Genomic DNA, 24,672 nt, shown 5'->3' with positions numbered 1-24,672 from the left:
TTTGAGTCTAAGACCAAGGGGACAGTCTCAGAATAAAGTAGCGCCAATTTAAGCTTGAGATGAGGAGGAATTTTTTTCAGAGGGTTTGGAGTCTTTGGAACTCGCCACAGAAAGCTGTGGGGGCAAAGTTCTTGTGTATATTTAAGGCTGAGATAAATAGATTCTTGATCTGTGGGGAATCGTAGGTAATACAGAAAATGGAGCAAAGTGCACATGAGGAATGTCGAATCAACCGTGATCCTATTGAATGGCAGAGCAGGCTCGCAGGGGCCTGTTCCTACTTATGAGTCTAAAATGACTGGACCAAATTGAACGTATTGAAGGATCCTGAGGGAAGTAAGTGCCAAACTTGTATGTGACCTTATCCTTAATCTCCTTAATTGTTCTTGGGTGCAGGATATGATACCAGGAGGCTGCGTATACAGACTAGTTAGTTTAACTCTGGTGTGATTTGATAGATATGCTCAGAATTATGAGGGGTTTACAGGGAGCAGACAGAGAGACTGATGGAGTTGTTCATCCAAAGAATCAGCAGGGACCTGATAGGCTGAATAGCCTCTTTTGCTCTTATCATTCTTTGATTCATGTCAACACAAAAATCAGTATTTTGATCTAGAGGAAAGAGAAAAGTTAAACATGAAACATAAGCTTTGACTTTTTAAAGAACCCTCGCATGTATGGACATGAGATTGACTAAATCCCTTTATAATTGAGGTCTGTTAGAAATTGTTACACATACTTGTGTTTGTTGTACCTTAAATGAAATCCAATGGACATGTGGAAGTGTTGAGATACCTATCAGTTGGGTGGGCTAGTGGTCATATTTATTCATTGCCTGGTTGCCAAGACCTTTAACAGGATGTATTGTTTAAAAGTGGAGCTCAGAATTTCAAACTACTAAATGATTAAATATATGATAATTCATGAAATTGGGTATGCAGAGAGTAATGTAAATCAGTGTTTACTAGAGCACATTTAAAAGACTATTCTGATGTATTATCTCAACTTTTAGGATCTGGCTGTACTCTTTTGGGTGTCTAGTATAAATCTGCTGGGTTTTAGGGCTGGGGTTGCCCCAACTCTGTAATGCTTTTGACAAGTGGGGGAATTGAATCTGTGTTTCAGTAAGCCACCAAGCTCTCGCGCTGAGGTTTGGGGTTCAGTGGGTGAGGTTGGTTCTGGAGACTGTCTGGTTGTCTTGCTGTAATGGTGAATTTGGGGTGGAGTTGAGTCTGGGGGGGGGTCTCGGGTCACACTGGGGAAGTTGAGCAGGTTGAGTCTGGGGTGAGTCTGAGAATCTCTCTTCATCTTGTTCTGATGTTGAGTTTGGCGTATGGTTTATTTTGGGGTTTCTGGTCACACTGTTATGATGCTGGGTTTGTGGGGTGGGTGGGTTTTGAGACTGAGATTTTTGGTTACTCTGTTCTGAGATTGGCCTTGTGAAAATTGAGGGGACCTATTAATGCTGAGTGTCTGAGAAAACCGCACTCCTAATCTGATTTACTCCTGAGCTTTTTGCCCTTTTTGAAGTGTTTTGGATGCCGATGGATTGCTTAGTAATTTTTCATGCTTTGTTACCCCTTGCTGTCCGTAGTATATTGAATAATTTGTATTCTGTTTTAGTAGTTTGAGTAGAGGGCACATTATGAATAAGGACTTTGCATAGATTGCATTTGTGATATTTCAGTAAATTAATGGCTTAAATCTACCAAATGCAGTGTAACGAAAGGATAATTGGTGAGGTACAAGGTAGTATTGCCAGCTGCAGAAGATCATACGCTCCCTTACTTCAAGCTATCAGCTGCTACAGTGTTCTCTGCTGAAGATGTTATTGATCCTGTCTATGAAATAATCAATTGTTTAGTCTTTCTCTTTGCTTGCATCACCCCTCCTTCTCCCTTCTTTGCGCCTCCCCCCTTCAAGCTGACATTTCATCCTAGTTTTTTAGACTAGGATTCCTTGCCTGCAAGCCATTCCAGGTAGAGCAACTAATGAAGGGATGTGGTTTCAAGATTTCATGAGTACTGTGATTGTACTGTGCCAGTGCCCTTGTTAAAAGCATCAAATTCTAGTGGTGAGGGAGGTTAGTGTGAAAGATTTAAATGCCTCAGGGTAGCCCTTCAGATATAATTATCACTTCAAAGGAGAAGACGAAATTCATGACAAGGTCATTTTTATTGCTTCTACTTTTATGTTCTGGACTCCTTACCTAACAACACCGATGTCTCTTCATCACATGGACTGCACTGGTTCAAGAAGAGAGTTAAATATATTTGACCATTCAGCTCCTCAGACCTATTCTGCCATTCTATTTGATAATGCCAAGTCTGTGCCTCAACTCCCTTTACCTGCCTTCACATCACTCCATATCCTTGAGGAACAAAAATAAAGTTTTGTAAATGTCTAATTTCATAATACACTAACCAGCCAGTCAAATGTAGAATTTCACTTTGGTACTATATTTGTATGTCTAATCTCATGGAGTAAAGGGGAAAATAAGGACATTAATAATTATTTAGAGTTTAAGTAATTTCATTTTCAAAGTTAGATACAATTTCAGATAATTTTAATTTTAAAATGGTGAAACTTTGCTCATTAATTAGCTTCTGGTTTTCTTTCCATTTCACAATTTATTATTTTTGAAAATTTAGCTTTGTTCCAAAGGTTGCTATCATGGAACCCACTTCCTTAGCAGCATTGAGGGTGTTCCTAAACTCCAAGAGCTGTTGCAGTTTAAGATGGCAACTCATCCCCACCATCATCACTTCCAGGGCAATTATGGATGGGCAATAAATGTTGGCTTAGCAACGCCCATATCCCATGAGCAAATTAAGAAACAGACTCGGAAAGTACAGTCTTTTACATGAGTGAATTCCAGTTGAACACCATGTTTACTTCTAGGACACTGGGCTTTTGGGTGATTTGATGATACTGATGTGCGCTCAACATACACAGCTGGTACTGTGGTTTCCTTGGGTGAGCTGGCTCTACATGGAGCTGCTCTGATCAAAGCCTGCAAGACCATGGGGAAGGTATGTTGCATGCTGGGTTTTCTATGTACATGCCAGAGAAGTTAGTCTGACTCAACTGCAAGGGCATTTGACTGAAATATATTTGGATCCCTATGCCTTTTCTATGTGCACTGAGGGAGTAATTTAAATAAAATATTACTCCCCATTTGAGCATAATTTACTATTTTTTAAACTTTGAGAATGTGCATTTGATATCTGAATAAAAGTATTCCTGCTACAGATGGTAATCGGAATATTATAATGCCCCTGATGCACCTTCCCGCTAAACTTATGTTGTACATTCCTTTACTGAGCTGTCTTTTTCTAACTATTTTGGGGTGGGTCTCACTTCAAGTTTAGAGAGTGCAAGAATTTAATCAATCCTGATTGTCATTGGTGTTTCAAGGTTAATTAAGATGGGAGGTTTGGTTCAAAAGTCAAGGTGAGAGTATATAGTGCATTATAAGAGTATGTTTGGAAAAGTATCTTGCTTTTTATTGCTGAAATTAGCTGTATCTGAGTAGTGTCTCAGCTGAAAGGAAGCTCATTTCCCATTTCTGTAACATAATACCTAGTTATCAACAACCTAATTGTTGATATGTTTCTAATGTGTGGATTATCTGAGGACTCTTGACTCTGGGTCCAGAGGAACATCTCTGTTCAAAAAGTGCCAGGGGGCCTTTGGCATCAAACTTAAAAGGCAGACAGCATCACAATTTAATTTCACAGCTCTGGCAATGCAACATTCCCTTCTAAGGGTGCAATCCTATTTTAATGAACATGCTTTTCTGTTGTGCTTCATAATTTTTTTTAAATGAAAACCCTTTTGTTCTACTCCTTTGTTCACTTATCCATCCGTCAATCCAATTTGAAAACATCAGGCACGTTTGGCACTAATTCTCAATTTTCCCTTTAGAGTATTGTGGTGAGCTGTTGTCTCGAAGTAGGAGAACCCATGTGGTGTAGGTCTTCCCATTGTAATGTAGGATAGGAAATCTGAAAGCAACAAGGAATCAACGAGATATGTCTAAGTCAGAATGATCTGTAATTTTGAGGTGCCCATGTTCCTGCACATTTGTCCTTCTAGTTGATAAAGATTACAGGTTTGGAAGTTGCAGCACTACATCTTGTAGATGGTACAGGTTGCTGTCGTGGTGTGATACTGGTGGAGGGAATAATGTTGATGGCAGTGCATAGGGTTCTTGGTCAAGTTAACTGCTTTGTCCTGAATAGTGTTGAGATTTTTCAGAGGTGTTGGAGCTGTACCAATCTAAAAAATAATGCAGAGTATTACATCACAGTTTTGTCTTGACTTGTATGGGTGGACAGGAAATGGGGATTCAAGATGTGAGTTATTTGTTGCAGGATTCCTAGTTTTTGACCTTTTGTAGCCACAGTATTTCTATGGCAATTTCAGTTCAGTATCTGGTCAGTGATGACCTCCAGGATGCTGATAGTGGAGCTTTCAATGATGGTAATGGCCAAGGAGCAATGATTGATTAAACTCTGTTTTGTTGGAGATGGTCATTGTCCATTGTGTGGGGGCATGAATGTTACTTTCAATTATCAAGCCAAGCCTGAAAGTCAACCAGATATCGCATCCAGAATCCATGAATATAATTGCAAAATCTAATTATTGGAAACATTTCTTTATCTGATCTTATAATAAAGGGAAAGGCATTGATGGAGCAGACACTACCCTGAGGAACTTTGCAGTAGTATGCTGGGACTGAGATGGTTGACCGTGTGCAAATGCAACCATCTTCCTAGATAGGACTCCAATCATTGGAGAGCTTTCCCCTGATTCCCATTGATTCCAATTTTGCCAAGATTCCGTGCTACCACATTCAGGGACAAACACTCACCTCTCCTCTTGCGCCATTGACTGACAGCATTAAAGTTAAAAGCCCTGCCTAGCAGCTATGATCTCTGGACTTGTCCAGTTCAGTCAGTAGATATGTTACTGAGCCACTCTTGATGGGCAGTACATCCCCCAGAATTTCGTGAAGTGCTAGAGAAAGCCCTTTCAGTTGGGTCTATCCTGCCTGTGGCTGTATTATGCTTCAATTATTTAAAATATGTTTTATTCTATTAAATGCCTCAATCTTACTGAGCTCAAACTATTCTGTTTAGGTACAAACCAGGTTTCCAGACATTGTCAGGTGACAGTGATGGATACATTGCCAGTGATTGTAAGAATATAACTGCTTACCCCTTTGATGCTAATGCTTGGGGAATGAGCAATCATACCTCTGACTATTCTGGTCACAGCAAGAACTATCCGTTTCTGTGGATGGTGTTCCATAGTCTTGTCTACTCCACTGGGCCCTGAATTTATCCTGTTCAATGAAGTTGCTTCACGGCTTAGTGGATGCCAGTAAGGCTTGTGTAACAGCACTTATTGTGGTGTCTGGGACTTAGTTACTTTGTGCATGATCCCCATCTGTTGGCGAAGTGATGCCCTTGAACGGAAACCCCTTTTAGTGGGCAGAGCCTCCCCTCACTGCAGCCAGAGAAGGTGGAATGATAATCTGGTCGAACTGAGATTGAGCAGCAAGTGAGTGTGGCATACCTGGTGTCCACATTGATTTGTTAAAACTCTACCTTCGGCGTGGCCAAGAGATTATCTTGGACATTGTTGACTAGATTTCTATCAGTACCCCGTAGTGAATAATATGAAACAAAAGCACTGCAAATGCTGGAATTCTAAAATGAAAACAAAGTGCTAATGCAATTCAACATTTCCGGCACCAACTCTAGAGCGAGAAAGAGTTAATGTTTTGCATCCATTGACCCTTTGGATAGGTTGCTGTTGTGCCCCATATGACTACAAAACAAAATCTGGCAAGCTTTAGAAATTTACTTTATACCTGAAGAGTGCTGCATAGGATGTCTGGTGGTGACAGATCTGTTACTGCTGGTGGAATTGCAGAAATAATTTGTGTTGAAATAATTGAAGTGTTTTTATTGAAGTGAAATTTATTTAGAACGCTTTGCTGCCAACAGGCAGTGACAGCACTGGATCTGAAGCTAATTATATCAAAGATTGTAAAGTGTTTAGCACATAAAGCCTGTGCTACAAAGTGATAATTTTGACTGCACCAGTTTTAAAGGAAGTTCAAGCCAGATTTATAATGCAGGAAATTTGCCAGAGCTGGCATGACAGCACAACAGAGAAGACTTGCATTTATGCTGCAGCTTTCAAAACCCACTTGTGTTCCAAAGTGCTTTATAGCCATAAAACACTTTTTAAACATAATGTCTATTCTGATGTCTGAAATATGGCACCCAGTTTAATTGTATCAAGATCCCTTAAAATCATGAAATAATGACTATACTTTGTCAAAAAAATTCCAAGGTACTATTTGTATAGCTTTCATCTAGGACACTGGATTGACTCTGTCCTTCAATGGAGTGTTAAGAGATCTTTTCTGTCTGAGGGGGGCTGGGACCTCGGTTTAATATCTTGTCCACAAGACTGCACTTTGATTGTTACAGCGACCTCTCTATTCTAAATAGAATTCCAGTCTAGATTATGTGTTCCTGTCTCTGGTGTGTATTTGAACCTCTGGCAGGAGTGCTGCTTTGAACCATGGCTAACATCTAAGTTGTTTGTTTATGCATGCTATCTTACTATTCCAAAACATAAGGGGTATTCATGGCAGACTGGGCTATAATTAGGCAGTTGTTTGAAAAATTCCAACTTGTTTGGTCCATATTTAACTGGATCTACTGTATTGCAAAAAGTGAAAAAACAGCTGATGGTGTTGAAGTGAAGTAGGTTACAGGGTGAGCTGCACATGTACTTTATTCTGTGGTGTAGTTACAGGAAAGAAACACATCATTTATTTCAACAGGTCTCTGCTGGTAGTTATGCTCCACATGAGCCCGTTTTGTGATAACTCCAGCTTTCCAGTGCTATTTACTTCAGATACTCCTTGCACATTCTAATCCCTTCTTCTCTTAAATTCCTCATTGAATGAAATAATGACCACCTTCTATTTATGATCCTGAATTCTGTTTTCCCTTGCAAGTGGAAAGGTCTTTGCATCTGCCTGATTAAATATTTTTAATAATCTTAAAGGCCTTTAACAGGTTATATGTCATTCTCCTCTTGTCTGCAGGCAAGACCCCAGCCTACTTGATCATTCCTGATATCTATATATCCTCTCAGTTCTGACATAATTCTGGTAAATCTTTGTTTTTGTACTTTCTCCAGATTGCCATTTTTAAAATACGGGAATTGTATGTGTGGTCAAACCAAGGTTCTATAAATATTTAATATAATGGTCCTGCTTTTCGGTTCCACCCGTCCAGAAACATTTAAACGTCATCTGGATGGGTACATGAATAGGAAGGATTTAGAGCGATATGGGCCAAGTGTTGGCAAATGAGACCAGATTAGGTTAGGATATCTGGTCAGCATGGATAAGTTGGATCGAAGAGTCTGTTTCTATGCTGTACATCTGAATATAAATGAGCTCCAGTGCTTGGTTTGCTTTTTTAAAATTGATTTTGTTTGTCTCAATTGGAACTTTATTATTTGTGCATGAGATTTTTCTGTTCCTCTGACACATGTTGCAAGGCTTTTGTAAGTCCACTTCCTGCCACTAAAATGTACCCAGGTCCACTTCACTGACTTTTGGAGTACTGCTCTTGTCTGTGAAATCGGCAGTTTGCTCTTGATTGGGTACAAGTCCAGGTGCCACCAAATTTGGAAAGGCAAGACTACTTTTAGATTGTTTCTACAAGCGTTTGTGACGAGATCCACCAAGCTATAATGAATTTGACAAAAGACAGGAGAATAAATGTTTTGAGGGTTGTGCAGAAGGTGGTGGAGGTGGGGTCTTTGAACATTTGTATGACCATTAGGTAGATTTCTGTTGGGACAGGAAACTTAAGATAGATGGGTGGAATTTCCGGTCTTGTTGAATGATGGAACAGGCTTAACAGCCAAATTATCATCATCTGCTCCGAGCTTTTGTTAGTATTGGGAAATTACGATTAAGAGAGTTTAGAAACAACATTGAAAACATAGTACAGATGTGCTTAATAAGGTCGCATTCCTGAAAAACATTGATTGAATCGTGGCTTTTCCTTAGAAATCAATGTTAAAGCAAGAGATTGGGTCTGTGACACAAACAGCTGAAAACCCTGTGTACAAATTGAAACACTCTACTGTACTTGTGCAGCACTGTACTCCTGAGCTGGAATAACTTAGAAAGTAAATTGCCACCTATATCAGAAATACTGCATAAATTCAGTCAGATGACGTGTCTTTCTTGCATTGCCTTTCCACTGTCTGTCTCTTCTGTCTTTTCTGCTCTGTTTCATTCTTGCTTTGCCCTTTTCATGGTGTGTTTTGCTTTGCCTTTTCAGTGATGGTTCTCACTTTGACCTTTCATAGGTTTTTCCTCTCTCTGTCTACTGCTCTGCTGAGTTTCCATGACATGCAATGATGGGCAAAACTACACAAACTTTGAAACAAACATTCATTTCAAGGAACCAGATCTTAAAAGATTAAACGATGTCACCCCGTTAATGTCTTTCTCTTTTAAAGTGCAATGAGGACTACCTGACTTTCCTTCTGCAATATTTTGAAATGAACAGGTCCAGAATACCCCCAGTGTCTGGGCAGGGAGGATTCAGTGAACCAGTTCACCTTTCGTGTGTGTCTCATATATGGTGTGTTTCTTTCTCGAGACGTTTCATTCCACATTAGTCTGTTGATGAACTTCTATTAAATGTATAGCACAACAAATCACTGGCACCATAGATCAGTTGAATTTTATTTCTAAATTTGTGGATTGTTAGATTTAGCCATTTTTCTCTTTAGCCATAATGGGGAACCCCACAATGAAAATTTCATTTAGTTCCTGCTAGATATGAGCAAGTGTACCATCTACAAGATGCACCACTAAGTCGTCAAGACTAGACTTGAACACATTTTCCCAACTCTCAAGCTGCATTATCAAGCAGGTTAAGAGAAGCCCGAGAGGAATAAGAGCAGGGAAGCAATGGCCTAGTGGTATTATGACTGCTAGAATATTAATCCAGAAATTCAACTAATATTCTTGGGACACCGGTTTGAATCCCACCATGACTGATATTGGAATTTGAATTCATTAAAAAAAAATCTGGAATTAAGAATGTACTGATGACCGTGTAACCATTGGCGATGATTGATTGGAAAAACCCAACTAGTTCACTCATGTCCTTCAAGAAAGGAAATCTGCCCTCCTCACCTAGTCTGGTCTACACATGACTCCCAACCCACAGCAATGTCTTGACTCTCAACTGCCCTCTGAAATGGCCTGGCAAGCCACTCTGTTCAAGGGCAGCGAGGGACAGACAATAAATGCTGGCCAGCAAGCGATGCCCACATCTCACAAATGAAGAACAAAGAGCCTTGCCCTTGCAAGTTCCCCTCCAAGCTACACATCATCCTGACTGTGTTATATCACTGTTCTCTTACTGTCACTGTGGTCAAAATTATGAAACTCCATCTGAACAGCACTGTTGATGTATCTACGCCAATGGACTGCAGTGGTTCCACAAGACAATTTGCCATCACTATCCTGAGGATAATCAGAGTTGGATGATAAATGCTGGCCTTTCCAATAATGGCTGTGTTCTGTTAAAGAGTGAGTGAAATAAGTATGATACCTTGCAGGGGGAGAACATTCATTCAAATACAAACTTGATTTAAAAGGAGAACTGATGTGAATGAGAATTTGACAACTGATGAAATATACAAAACCTAAGACTCTGTTGTATAAGACTCTGGTGCAGCCGCATCTGGAGTATTGTGTGCAGTTTTGGTCGCCATACTATAGGAAGGATGTGGAGGCACTGGAACGGGTGCAGAGGAGGTTTACCAGGATGTTGCCTGGTATGGTAGAAAGATCGTATGAGGAAAGGCTGAGGCACTTGGGGTTGTTTTCATTGGAGAAAAGAAGGTTTAGGGGTGACTTGATAGAGGTGTACAAGATGATTAGGGGTTTAGATAGGGTCGACAGTGAGAATCTTTTTCCACGTATGGAGTCAGCTATTACAAGGGGGCATAGCTTTGAATTAAGGGGGGGTAGGTATAGGACAGATGTTAGGGGTAGGTTATTTACTCAGCGAGTCGTGAGTTCATGGAATGCCCTGCCAGTAGCAGTGGTGGAGTCTCCCTCATTATGGGCATTTAAGCGGGCATTGGATAGGTATATGGAGGATAGTGGGCTAGTGTAGGTTAGGTGGGCTTGGATCGGCGCAACATCGAGGGCCGAAGGGCCTGTACTGCGCTGTATTCTTCTATGTTCTATGTTCTAACCTCTGGGACAGTGCCACAGGTCTGTCTGAAACAAAAGCAACTAGAAAGAGGAGAATGTCAGATTTGGAAACTGAAGACAAAGTATTTTAGTAGTGTTGTGGGGAAAAATAAGTTAGCAGGGATGTATGGTATGTGTGGAAGCTATCCCTGTGAAAAGTGATTAACCTTTGAATTGTTTAGTAGATAAATAATTACGCTATGTTTGGGGCAGAGCTTCTATTGTAGATCACAGCCGCTTTTACTCCATGAAGCTTCATTGTCTGATGCAGTAGAGTCATAGAGATGTACAGCATGGAAACAGACCCTTTGGTCCAACCCGTCCATGCCGACCAGATATCATCCGGCATTCGATTACCCGAATATCGGATTATCCAGCAAGATCGCAAAGTCTCGATGCTTGGCTAAACTATGTTATCCAGCATTCGCTTATCAAGAATTCGATTAACCAAACAAAATACTCCCTGCCTGTGTCCTTTGGATAATTGAGGTTCCTCTGTAGAGTCATGAAGTCATAGATGTACAGTATGGAAACAGACCCTTCGGTCCAACCCGTCCATGCCGACCAGATACCCCAACCAAATCTAGTCCCACCTGCCAGCACCTGGCCCATATCTCTCCAAACCCTTCCTATTCATATACCCATCCAAATGCTTTTTAAATGTTGCAATTGTACCAGCCTCCACCACTTCCTCTGGCAGCTCATTCCATACACATACCACCCTCTGTGTGAAATAGTTGCCCCTTAGGACTCTTATATCTTTCCCCTCTTACCCTAAACCTATGCCCTCTAGTTCTGGACTCCCCCACCCCAGGGCCAAGACTGTGTCTATTTATCCTATCCATGCCCCGAAGTGAAAGGTATTTTTTAAGTTGGAAATGATGCCTCTTGTCCAGTGATTCCTTATTGACGAGTTACTGTGTATTCAAAATAGTTGGTTGAAAAATGAAATCAAATCTCTCTGGTTCTTATTTAGTAAGCATTCTGGCCCAAGTAGCTATGTTGTGATATGGGCAAGGAGGAACAGCAGGCTTTGCTGGAAGGAGAGTGCAATCACAGTTGAGTCTGATCCTAAAATTGAGATCCAGAAGCTGAGGAGATCCACTAAATAGTGTGCAGGTATTCTGGCTGACTTCTGTCCCTGACACCAATTGAGTCAAGGAATGCCACTGCCTATTTTTATTACTTGAGATGAACACAACTAGTGCAGTTCAAGTATTAACTTTGGAGGTTTGCTGTGCTTTGGTGTTATGTCACACATCATATAGCCACTAGGGATGGGGTGACGAAGGACAAATGCAATGATCTTTAAAAGAGTTCACAGCTTGAGTTACGTAGAGGTTTACTACGTGATGCCCTAACTGCAGTCTGTTGGATAGATTATTAATCAGTGTGTTCTTTTATGTCCGTAGCCCAAGGATTGGATCACATAGCAGAGAACATCCTGTCATACCTGGATGCCAAGTCACTCTGTGCTGCTGAGGTGGTGTGTAAAGAATGGCAGCGGGTTATTGGTGAGGGAATGCTGTGGAAAAAGCTGATTGAACGGATGGTGCGCACAGACCCGCTGTGGCGAGGCCTCGCAGAGAGGAGGGGATGGTGAGTTACTTTAATCACATGCAGTGCATAAATTAAAATAGACCAATCCCAGCTGCCTCTCTAGCTATAAAGAGAAACTCTACAATCATTACATTGGGTATGAAATCTATCCCAGCTCTTTGACAGAGCCTGTGATCATCAGCCCGATTATTCCTTTGTTGACTTAGAGTCATAGAGATGTACAGCTCGGAAACAGACCCTTCGGTCCATTTTTTTCCATGCTGACCTAATCTAGTCCCATTTGCCAACACTTGGCCCATATCCCTCTAAACCCTTCCTATCTATATACCCAACCAGATGCCTTTTAAATGCTAGAATTGTACGAGCCTCCACCACTTCCTCTGGCAGCACATTCCAACCACACTCCGCCTTCTGTGTTTAAAATGTTTCCCCTTAGGTCCCTTTTAAATTCAAAGTTTGTGCAAAGTTAGTGAGACATCATTTCCCATACACACAGCCATATTAACTATCCCCAGTCAGCCCTTGTATTTTCAAATACATATTTTATTACTCTCCCTCAGGATTCCCTCCGGCAGCTTGCCCACCACTGATGTCAGGCTCACTTGTCTTTAGTTCCTTGGCTTTTCCTTGCCACCTTACTTAAGTAGTGGCACCACATTAGCCAACCTTCAGCTTTATTATCCATTTTGTTTGAATTTTCCTAATGACATTGTCAGGTCAAAACATCATGGTAATATCACTGGTCGAGTAATGCAGAGCCCCAGGTTCATGTTCTGGGGACATGGGCTTGAATCCCACCGTGGATTTGAATTCAGTAACATTCTGAAATTAAAACATGGCCGTGTCCGGAAGGAAATCTGCCATCCTTACCTGGCCTGCACTTGACTCCAAACCCACCGTGATGTAGGTTGCTCTTTACTGCTCTCGGGACAATTAGTAATGAGCAACAAATGCTGGCCTAGGCCATGATGTCCACATCTCATTGTCAAGCTTGTTAAAAAATAAGTAATTTGGAATTAATTTTTGTTGTAACAATACTGCACTGTCACTTAACTGTCTCTGTGTCCTACCTCCACGAATTGTGAATCCTCACCACAATTCTTTAGTTTCCTTACGAGCCTCAAATTAACTCTGGCATGAAAATTGACCTACCTGTTTTATCATCATTTCCAGCTGAGAGTAACACTCCCACAAATATTCAAGGGAATAGATCCAACTTAATGAATGAGCCAGTGAATTGATTTGTATATTGTCAGCTTATGTGCGATTGCCAAATTTGAGAAGGTATTTCTTCTGTCCATAGAAACAAATTAACTGTTTTCCTTTTACTATATAGAAATGCATCTTAAGTTTGAAAATATATTAAGCATTGGAAAACAGGAAAAGACAGAGGTGATAAACTATTTGCACTGGTTGGAGATTCTAGAATTAGGGGGCAAGTTTGCGAATTAGGACCAGACCATTCAGGAGAGGTTTAGGAAGCACTTCGGTAATCAAAAGTGTGGGAGATGTTTTGGAATGCTCTTCAACAAATAGCAGTGAATGCTACATAACTTGGTAATTTTAAATCTGAGATAAAAGTTCATTAACAAAGGTATTAAGGGATATGGGCCAAGGCAGGCATATGGAGTTAGGCCAAAGATCAGCTATGGAAAAGGTGTGAGTGCTTCACTGGCCTACTGCAATACCTGTGTCCCTTAATGAAGTTGAAGTGGTGATTAGCAACGAAACAATGTACAGAGTCTAATATTATGAGGCAGTCTTTAATTAAAAAAAAATGTGGAAGGACTGACGTTAAGTGTCTTTTCCCTGTTTACTCATGTCTCTGCCCTTTCTTCCTAGGGAACAATATCTGTTTAAAAATAGGCCTGCGGATGGTCCACCAAATTCATTTTACAGAGGGTTATATCCAAAGATAATCCAGGATATAGAGGTATGTCCAAGCCACCCAATCACGCATGAAGTTCGTTGTCATGTTCTCTGTTCTTCAATTTAATTTACAACAGGCTGCTAAATTTTGAAGTGCTTTACAAATCCAAATTTGCCTAGTTTGTTAGTAACACAACTTTAGGTATCACTGTTCTCTTCTGTTCTATCACTGCCCCCAGTACTCCTTTGGTTGTAATATTGTTTGATCACTTCTAATGCACATTGCTGTTTCGATAGTACAGCAGGAATTACAATGTGTTTGACACTAAAGTCTTAAGATAACCAATGCATCCAAGTGATTGTAATGTTGTGTTTATACACATAGGAAAGCAGAAAATTTATGGTGCAGGAGGCCATTCAGCTCATTATCTCTGTGCTGTGTGAAAAAGAACTGTCTGTCCTAATCTCGTTTTCCAGCTCTTGATCCATTTCTATACACGTTTTGGTTTCCTTTAAATAAGGCGGCTTCCTTTTGAAAGGTTGATTATTTAGCTCAGGGATTCCAGTGTACTAAGCTTCTTGATTGATTTGGTTCAAACTAATGTTGCATTAAGTCACCAACACCTTTCACCATGTGATAAAATAATCATTTTGCCAAGCAGAATATTTTTCATTAAGATGTGGCACCTTTTTATGTATTTTTCTTATGCAAAAAACCTGCTGAAAATGTCCCTAGAGTGAGAAAAGGAAATCTTTTCACAATGTAATGTAATCTTTGCAAAGCAATTACAGTTCTGTTCTCAACAAGAGTTCCCAAAGGTTTCATTTCTGGCTGAATTTCTGTGGCCTTAACATTCTTCCTAAAATTGGACACCCAAACTGTACACATTATTCTAACTGGGTTCAGATTCTACTAACTTTACTTCATAACTTAAACCTCAACACTAGGGGTCAACCTTGCCATCCTTCACTGTACAGCTTTCAAAGTTTCCCTTGTGCCTACATGACCGTAGTTGGATGTGCCATCCAATTGATCAGACCATCTATTCAGCTTCAGCTCCATGCTTTGCACTGAATCTCTGCTGATCGAGCTGTGTGCCTCAGTGTTCTTCACAGCTGCTACATAGTTACTGAACTGCACCGGTATGCAATTCTGATCACCATTGCATCTCTCTCAGCTTCTCCCAAGTTGTTCAAGCAGTATTCATTAGGAAGTGTACCCCTTGCATTTCCCCTCACCCATTTTCTTTCAAATCTATTATCTATACTTAGTCTGTATGAGTTTAATTTGCCACAGTACCAGCCCACCAGCTCATTTTGTCCTAGGTCTTCTCTAATTGCACACACGCTCCATTTTTGCTGATAATGCACACAGTTTAGAATTATCTTCAAGTTTAACTATTCTTATTGAGTTTCTCAATGTAGCCATGTTTCAGTTCTTCAAGATTCATCGCCCAATAACACTTCACCATTAATAAGCCGAGACACTATATATTCCCTCCACACTGGTATCCAGAATCTGCACTCAGTTAATCTCCCTAGCACTGCTATCTGGGTCTCCCCACTCAGTATATCGAACCTCAGTATTGATTTCCACTACACTCCACTCAATATCGAACCCCAGTAATGATGTCTGTGACTGTCAACTGAGTATATTAAACATGGCTACTGATATTTGTGACACTTCACTTTGTATATCTAACCTCAGCACTGACATCTGTAACTGTCCACTAAGGATATCTCCTATCACTGATTTTTGCAGCTCTCTACTCGGTATCTTCAACTTCTACACTGATATCTACCACTCTCCACTCAATATTTGTCCAGCACTGAGGAAAGAGACCTTGGAGTGCAGGTTCATAGTTTCTTGAAAGTAGAGTTCCAGATAGATAGGAAAGCTTTCCTTTATTAGTCTGAGCATTGAGCATAGAAGTTGGGAGGTCATGTTGCGGCTGTTGGTTAGGCCACTTTTGGAATATAGCGTGCAATTCCAGTCTCCTTCCTATCGGAAGGATTTAAGAGGGTGTTGCCAGGGTTGGAGGATTTGAGCTATAGGGAGAGATTAAATAGGTTGGGACCATTTCCCCTGAAGTGTCGGAGGCTGAGGGGTGACTTTTATAGAGGTTTATAAAATCATGAGGGTCATCGATAGGATAAATAGACAAAGTCTTTTCCCTAGGGTGGGGGAGTCCAAAACTAGAGGGCATAGGTTTAGTGCGAGAGGGAAAGATATAAAAGGAACCTAAGGGACAACGTTTACACGCAGAGGGTGGCGCGTGTATGGAATGAACTGCCAGAGGAAGTGGTGGAGGCTGGTACAATTACAGTATTTCAAAGGCATCTGGGTAGGTATATAAATAGGAAGGGTTTGGAGGGATATGGGTCAAGTGCTGGCCAATGGGACTAAATTAGGTTAGGATATCTGGTCGGCATGGACATGTTGGACCGAAGAGTCTGTTTCCAGTCTATACATTTTTATGCTCTATGATAGGTATTGAGCACTGATCTGTGACTCTTCAATAAGTATATCCAACCTCAGTACTGGTATTCCCCACACTCCACTCAGTATTTCAGCATCATCACTGATTTCTGCAACTGTTCACTCAGTATATCTGAACCCAGCACTGATATTTGCTTCTCTCCACTCAGTCTTTCAACCTCAACACTGATGTTTGCAACTCTCCACTCAAGCCCATTTCCACGATCCACAACCCTACACTGACATCCTGGTATCTCTGCTGAGTGTTTTCCTGCCTGCGCTGGTATCCCAAATTCTTCATTCAGTATATGGATCCCACATTGGCACCTATCAACATCAGTATCGGAGAACTAGTTCAGAGACAGTATTGTCAGTGCTGGAATGGGATTCATCTACTCTAAACTCAGTTAAATATAATTTAGCATGTCTGAGGAGAGACTTGTGCTATCAATGCTGAATGTCATCTTCATAAATTCTTCATTGCAAACTAAATGGTGAGATTTCAAGCAGTGCATGAGATGGTTCCAATTCATAAAAGTTTGATAACAGGCATTCCCGTAAAATGCTCCATTTCATTTGTCATTGACTTGATTTTTTTTTAATTTCAAAGCGCAGCCATTGTCTGAAATCCGTTGTAGACTTTATTGTTCTGTCATAATGAGTTGGCTACACCATACACATAACTGTAAGTGAACACATTTTGTCCTTAAAGACGCACCTTGTAAAGAAAAATACATCTTTTATGATGTGAATAAGCCTATAAACTCTTGATGTGGTTCAGAAATATTAGCAATGGTCTTTTTGGCTGCTGCACAGACATTCCATCCATTCAAAAGAAAAATGTATTACGTAAAGAGCTATGTTTTTCTTTTCAAAGGCAAATTATACAATTTTTCCAGCTGCTTTAAACATTTTTGAAGCCCAGCTGTGGGTGTGTCTCTGTGTGCTAGGGTGGTGTTATCGGGACTAAAATCTATTCTTCAATTAAACTATTTCTATCCATTACAGAAGCTGTATAGGAATCTACAACCTTTGAAGGCATTGTGGTCTGTCTGCCTGGCAATGCTGTATTTGCCGGATTGAATAAGCATTAGTGCTGTCATCTCAGCTGAAGCTCCATAGCCTTGAGCACATAATCTAGGCTGACCCTTTAGTACTGAGGGTGTGTTGCACTGCATTGTCAGAGTATTGTCAGTTACATGATCCTTGCCTCCTCAGTTTATGTAATTGATCTCACGGTGCTAATTCATAGAAGAAGGGGATTCTTCCCATCGTCCTGCTCAATATTTATCCCTCAACTCAAATCAGCAAAACAAATTGACAGACGATCATGGGAGTTATCCCAGTATATTGGCCACCATTGTGGAATCAATTATATAATTGCTGGCTGATGCTCAAGCTTTGGGACTGTACTTAATGAGGTACTGTCTATCAGGCAGCATGTTAACGATCCCATGGTATTATTTGTATCATTTCCTTCAACAATCACACATCTGTATATTAAATAGTAATTCAACTCATTGCTATTTGTGGAATTTTGCTGTATTTTACATTTGCCTCTATAACAGTAACTACATTTGAGTAGCTCATTGTATGTGAAGTTATTTTTATGCAGTTGTGAGTCATAGAGAACGGATTACTTATGTTTTAAGAAAAAAACAAACTACTGCAACCCTTCACCGGAGGTGGTTGAAATTGATGACAAATTGTTGTTTTGAAACATTACCAATTTATGCCCTTTCCCATCTGTCCACAGTGCTGAATCTTAGTTGGTTACTTTTCTTGCCTCCGCAATGGTATCCAGCTCCATGATCCCACAGTGCTTTGGTTCAACCCAAATCTGTATTGATGCTCTGTGGTCTGTTTTTCTGCTGAGTGTTGCACCCTATCAGAAGGCTAAGGCGTATAAACTTTTCACTTTGGAATCAGTATCTCCATGTAAAAGAGAGAAGGTGGTCGTAAAGGGTAGCTTTTTGGACTGGAAGCTTGAGACCAGTGGTGTGCTGCAAGGATTGGTGCTGGGTCCACTGATTTTTATCTTCTACAAATGATTTGGATGTGAATATAGGAGATAAGGTTAGTAGGTTTGCACATAATAAAAAAAAAGGTGTAGACAGTGAAAAAGGTTACCTCGAGTACAACAGGATTTTGATCAGATGGGCCCGTGGGCCAAGGAGTGACAAATGGGGTTTAATTTAGATAAATGTGAGGTGCTACATTTTGGTAGGGCAAATTAGGGCAGGACTAATGTATTTAATGGTAAGGTCTTGAGGAGTGTTGCCGAACAAAGACCTTGGAATGCAGGTTTATAGCTCCTTGACAGTGGAGTTGCAGGTAGATAGGATAGTGAGGAAGACATTTTGTACCCTTGCTTTTATTGGTCAGTGCATTGAGTATAGGAGTTGGCAGGTCATGTTTTAGCTTTACAGGATATTGGTTAAGCTACTTTTAGAATATTGCATTTAATTCTGGTCTCCTTGTTATAGGAAGGATGTTGTGAAACTTGAAAGGGTTCAGAAAAGATTTACAAAGATTTTTGCAAGGTTTGTGAAGGTTTGTAGCTCAGGTTGAGGTTTAGGGTGTAGGTTTGCTCGCTGAGCTGTAGGTTTGATATCCAGATCTTTCATTACCTGGCTAGGTAATGAAAACCAACAAACAATGACCAAATACTTAACTACACCAGCAATCATCCCAACACGCACAAACAAAGCTGCATCAGAACACTATTCCAACGAGCCACCACACACTGCAGCACAGATGAACTTTGGAAAACAGAGGAGAACCACCTATACAACGTATTCAAGAAGAACGGATACTCAAAAAATGCAGTCCGCAGATTCCTCAAGAACAAACCACAACAAGCAGACGAAACACAGCCAGAAACCCTAACCACCTTACCATACATCAAAGAAGTTTCAGAAATGACAGCCAGACTACTAAGACCCATTGGAATCCTAGTAGCACACAAACCCACCAACACATTCAAACAAAGACTAACAAACTTAAAAGACCCAGTACAACCCATGGACAAAACCAACGTCATCTACAAAATTCCATGCAAGGACTGCCACAAACACTACGTAGGACAAACGGGAAGAAAGTTAGCCACCAGGATACACGAACACCAGCTAGCCACAAAAAGACACGACCGTCTCTCCCTCGTAGCCTTACACACAGATGAAAAAAACCCACCATTTTGACTGGGACAAAACATCTATCCTGGGACAGGCTGAGCAAAGACATGCCAGAGAATTCCTAGAGGCCTGGCACTCCAACCACAATGCCATAAACAAACACCCAGATCTAGATACCATCTATCAACCCCTCAGAAAACGAACAGGAAATGACATCACCACAAACCCCAGGAACCCCATCCAGGACAAACCTGTAAATAGAAAGCAGGAGACTACAGCTTCGCTTCACTTGGAGGTCGCCTAGCCAGGTAATGAAAGATCTGGATATCAAACCTACAGCTCATCGAGCAAACCTACACCCTAAATTTACAAAAATGTTGCCAGGGTTGGAGGGATTGAGCTATAGGGAGAGGCTGAATAGGCTGGGGCTGTTTTCCCTGGAGTGTCGGAGGCTAAGGGGTGAACTTAGAGGTTTATGAAATCATGAGGACATGGATAGAATAAATAGACAAGGTCTTTTCCTTGGGATGGGGGAGTCCAAAACTAGAGGCCATAGGATTAGAATGAGAGGGGAATGATTTAAAAGGGATTTAAGGGGGAGCCTTTTCCCACAGGGTGGTGCATGTATGGAGTGAGCCGCCAGAGGAAATGGTGGAGGCTGATACAATTACAATATTTAGAAGGCACCCAGATAGGTATATGAATGGGGGGGGGGGGGGTGGTTTCGAGGGATATGAAACACATGCTGGCAAATGAGACTAGATTGATTTAGGATATCTGGTTGGTATAAACAAGTTAGACTGGAAGGGTCTGTTTCAGATGTGCTGATGTTCAGATGTTTCACGTGCTGTACATCTGACTTGAGTCTGTAAAAGTGGTCACTAGTTTTCCTACTTAAATGTTTACTAATACCTGGAATTGTGAATTAAGGGAAAGTTAGGCAGGCTAGGTAAACTTGCTGGAATTTCAAAGAGTGAGATGTGATTTGATTGAAAGATAAGATCCTGAAGGGTCTTGATGAGGTAGATGTGGAGAAGATGTTTCCTCTTTTGGGAAAGTTTAGAACTGGAGGTCACTGTTTAAAAATCAGGAATTGCCCTTTTAAAACAGGGATGAAGCATATCTGTTTCCTCTGAGGGTCATAAGTCTTTGAAGCTCTCTTCCTGAAACAGTGGTGAAAGCAGAGCCTTTGAGTATTTTCAAGGCAGAGGAGGATAGAAACTTGTCAAGCAAGGGAGTGAAAGATGATCCAGTTTAGGTAAGATTGAGATTACAGTCAGATCAACCAGGAACTTATTGAATAGCGGAGCAGTCCTGGGCGGATGAATGCTGTACTCTTGCACCTTGTTCATGTACAGCTCCTGTCCTGCGAAGTGTAACAACTGCTTTTACCACCAGTTTATTGAGCTGAAGGTTTTGTTAAATACATGAAATTATTGGTAAACGTCTATAATCTTTGTATTTATGGTGAGTGTTTGTAGATAGTTTATGCACGATAGGATAATAAAGGTATTTGTTTCCTCTTCCTGAACGATTAAATAATGGAAGAGTTCAGGGCCTATATTGCAAGGCATGTTTTGTACCTTTTGAGTCCTTGGGTATGCAATAAACTTGTTGCAAAAAAAAACTGAATCTTGAAAGATGTCTGAGGTTTTAGTGGTTTTGATCCATCCCTTTCAATCCTGCCCACCCAGGATTGATTCGTTTAACCTAAACTAATGTTATTTCTTTGTTGTAACATCTGTGTTCTCTCCTTTGCCAATCTAAATTCAGCTTGACGAAAAAAATGCCTCTCCTCCTTTGTGAAATGCGGGCTTTCTTCCCATTACTGTTAATTTACAGTGCAGAGAGATTTTTTTGGTTGCGCAAAACTTTATGCAATTTCCTACAATGCTTGAGACCAAATGATGGCTAAATAGAATTACATCCAGTCATGAGATTGAAATGTGCACCTGCGTCTCCCTGTTTGCTGATAAATCAGCTCCTATGTTCAGGAACTAAGTTATTCATTCAATAAGCTATTATTGTCAAGTTCTTTTAAAATAGGTGTATTGGGGGGGGGTCAAAGAACAGTCAGTGGTATTTGGAACAGCCTGCTTTGGGTGCATGAGGAAAATGGGGATACAAAAACCTATTTGCTAAACCAGATACTTACGCAAGTTTTTGTTTTTTTTTTCGTTTTACTGCACAGCACAATCAATAACATGCTGAATATAGTAAAATTGATTTCCCCACACTCAAGTGAAATGTAGACTCTTAACTGTCTCTGGGGCTCAGTCAGAGACTGTCAGTCTGAATCTCTGAACAGCTAGCAAACCGACAGCTTGGACTAGGATATTTTTCAGAAAAGGTTGCTGGTATAGTTATATCAGCTCATGACGTGGGGATGAGCTAAAGGTCGCTTAGACCACTTGCTCTTGTTCTGATGCAGGTTTTTCTCAGTCAATTTATTCTAGTAACAGCATACAAAATAAAATGAATCTGAAAGAGGACTTCAAAATGTTACCTGTTTCACTTTCCATAGATGCCAGAGTTGCTGAGTTTCTCCGCCACTGTTTTTCTTTCAGGTCGTCAGCAACCACAGTATTGTATTTTGCATTGACCTGTCACAAGGTGTTGATAAGAGTTCAGGGAGGGTGGCATTAGTGTTGAAATTGAAGCCCTTTTCCTCATTGTTTACATAGTGTCTTTTTCATACCTTTGTGTGTGTGTGTGTGTGTTGGGCAGTTGTCTCACTTTAATGAGGTGGCTTACATTAGATGTGCTGTGCCTGAGAGCTTTGCAGGTAAATGCAGCCTGTAAAACATGATTGTACGTATATTGAGTTATTAGCTGATAGGTTTAATGATTTTACAAAGTTTTCTTGATTAATAATCTGACTGTTCTTTGTTGTTTATTTACAAAGGCTTTTACATCAATCACATTTGATAGCTCACTCTTCTGATATCTCAAGAGCCATCAATTGGAAGTTCTTGACTGATTCTGCTTCCCAAATTCCTAATTTTTTTCCTGAGAAATCGCCAGGATGGGGCACCCCTTCAAAGTTGCAATGTTATCTATGGCCTTTGTTTCACATCTGCAGTACATCACTTTGAGTATGCAATTGGTAAACAAAATGATTTTTGACCAAATTATAGCACGCAACCATTTTTAACACATGACTACTTCACACACCTTTTTAATCTGTAGTGAAGGTTATTGCATCATACGTAATAACAACATTATTGCTTATTATAAAATGTTTAGATTCCTGACTGATGTATGCCAATTAAACATGGGTTAATCTAGAAGCAAACTACATTGTCACAGAATTACCATCATGTTGATTACAGCCAGAACAATGTAAAATGTGTCAGGAGCTTGCAACGCCTCCACCTTGATAAGAGCTGTCCCTGGTCTCAGTCCCTTTAATGCACCTCACATTTACAGTTTGCATTCTCTCTTTCTTTGTTCTTTTGTCTGTAGTAATGTTTTTCACACTCTTCCAATGATCACCCCCATTGATATGAAAATTTGGACTTTGCCAAAGCTTGAAGGCAGCAACCCTCAGGTATCTTCCTAACTAGACATGGACAGTGACTGTGAATCAGCTATTTGATCACTACAATTCTTGATCAGTTTGACCATCAGCTTGTTCAGTGTCATAGACTGGAGTATGACAAAGTCCTGGCTGGTTTTGCTTTTTGCTCGTTTTCTCCCCATTTCTGCACTCTAAAATGAGACTGAATCATTGTATATGAGCTCCTGTCCTGGCGTTGGAATCTAGATCAGAAATTAAGTCTGGGACTTTGTGATGGCCTACCCATGGCTACTTGGAGCAGTCAATTTTATATCATGGACCCCAGAGAACTCTGAGTTCCATTCACTGATTTACCATCCCCAGTACATTTTAGATCGTGCTGTTCTCCTTGCAATTCCAAATCGCAAATGATTTGACTGGCCCAAGAACCAGTCCTTAATTCAAACTCACCTTGAAGATCTTGCTTTGTTTCAGTAAGACTGTAAAATATCTTGGCTGTGCCAAGCTCATTTTCCAGTGGAGAATAGTCAATCACATACTGCTGTCTGTAGTATGGCACCAAAGTAGTGGCCACAAGATCGATTGATTCTGTGACTCGAAGGACTTGTTGAATAAATGGGAGGGGAAGGGTAGTCATTTGTCTGATTTCACTGGACTATCTGGTTTATGGTTGGTCTGTCCACTGTCCAGAAATTTGATTTTAGGTTCACTAACAATGGAAGTAGCAACTGTGAAGATTATCCCTCTGTCAAACAGTAATCATGTGCTAATTATGTATCTCTTGAGAATGAGTGTGTTTTGTACTCTGCACGGTATGTGACATCAGAGAAGATTGAGGTGACCTTACTGAGGTGTTCAAAATTATAAACAATTTTGACAAGGTAAAGAAGGATGTTCTGTTTCCACTTGATTCTCCTAGTTACTGACATACCAACAATTTCAGGATTGTCAGCAAGAGAGGGATGAGGACAAATATTTTTACTCAGTTGTTAGGATTTGGAATGCGCTTCCAAAGGAAAGCTGTATATATGTTTGAAAGTGATGAAGTTAGGGGGCTATGGAGATTAGCTGGGTAGCTCTTTCAGCAGCCGGTAGAAATATCATGGATCAAATGGCTGCCTTCTACTGTAAAATTCTATAATTAGACTCAACAGTCTCAATCCTTGGAATGTGTTGTAGTGGGTAAGGAACTAGTATTCCTTTTGGGCGTCTTATCCCTCATCCCTATGTTCATTGTTTGCTTGTTACCAGCCTTCCATTGTCTTCCATAAACTTGCATTCAAAATACTACTTCCAGTATCAGAGTTTGCACCAAATCAATTCTTGTTTGGTTTTAAACGCTCTCATCTTTGTTTAGACCCTTAAATCACCTTGCCTCTCCGGGTTCTTTAACTAGCTCTACACTCCGTCCATTCTTGCTGCTTTCCCATTCAGGGAAATTAGTAGTATTGGGCTATTATATTGGTAGCTTTAGTGGCTGGTACTCCAGAGACAAGACTTTAAATCCCACCATAGCGGCTGAGCGTGTTTGAATTCAATTACTTTACGCATGAAAAACTGATCTTATTGAAGATGGTTGTGAAACTACTGAATTGTTATATAAATCCATTGGGCTCAGTTCAGGGAGGATAATCTACCATCCTTGCCCAATCTGGCTAATATGTGACTCCAGTATGACTGGCTCACAACTGACTTTGGAGAAGGTCTGGCAAGCTACTCAGTTGTATTAAACTGCCACAAAAAAAGTCAGTTCAGACAACTGACCAAATCATCCAATGGCTGG

The 24,672-nt window shown here is 40.5% G+C and overlaps 1 protein-coding gene across 8 annotated transcripts in view; it reads left to right on the top strand.

The window, feature by feature from the left end:
• The window catches only part of LOC122556778 (F-box/WD repeat-containing protein 11), a 177,038-nt gene that overhangs the window by 117,738 nt on the left and 34,628 nt on the right, over window positions 1–24,672 (top strand). For all 8 annotated transcript variants that reach the window (XM_043703932.1, XM_043703930.1, XM_043703936.1 and 5 more), the window contains 2 exons: window positions 11,740–11,926; window positions 13,730–13,820. In XM_043703932.1, the coding sequence (XP_043559867.1) occupies window positions 11,740–11,926; window positions 13,730–13,820 (278 nt within the window). The remainder of the gene's footprint in view (window positions 1–11,739; window positions 11,927–13,729; window positions 13,821–24,672) is intronic.

This window comes from Chiloscyllium plagiosum, chromosome 14 (assembly GCF_004010195.1).
Source record: "Chiloscyllium plagiosum isolate BGI_BamShark_2017 chromosome 14, ASM401019v2, whole genome shotgun sequence".
Taxonomy (NCBI): domain Eukaryota; kingdom Metazoa; phylum Chordata; class Chondrichthyes; order Orectolobiformes; family Hemiscylliidae; genus Chiloscyllium; species Chiloscyllium plagiosum.
The sequence above is the reverse complement of the archived record's forward strand: the minus strand, read 5'-3'. Positions and strand labels throughout refer to the sequence as shown.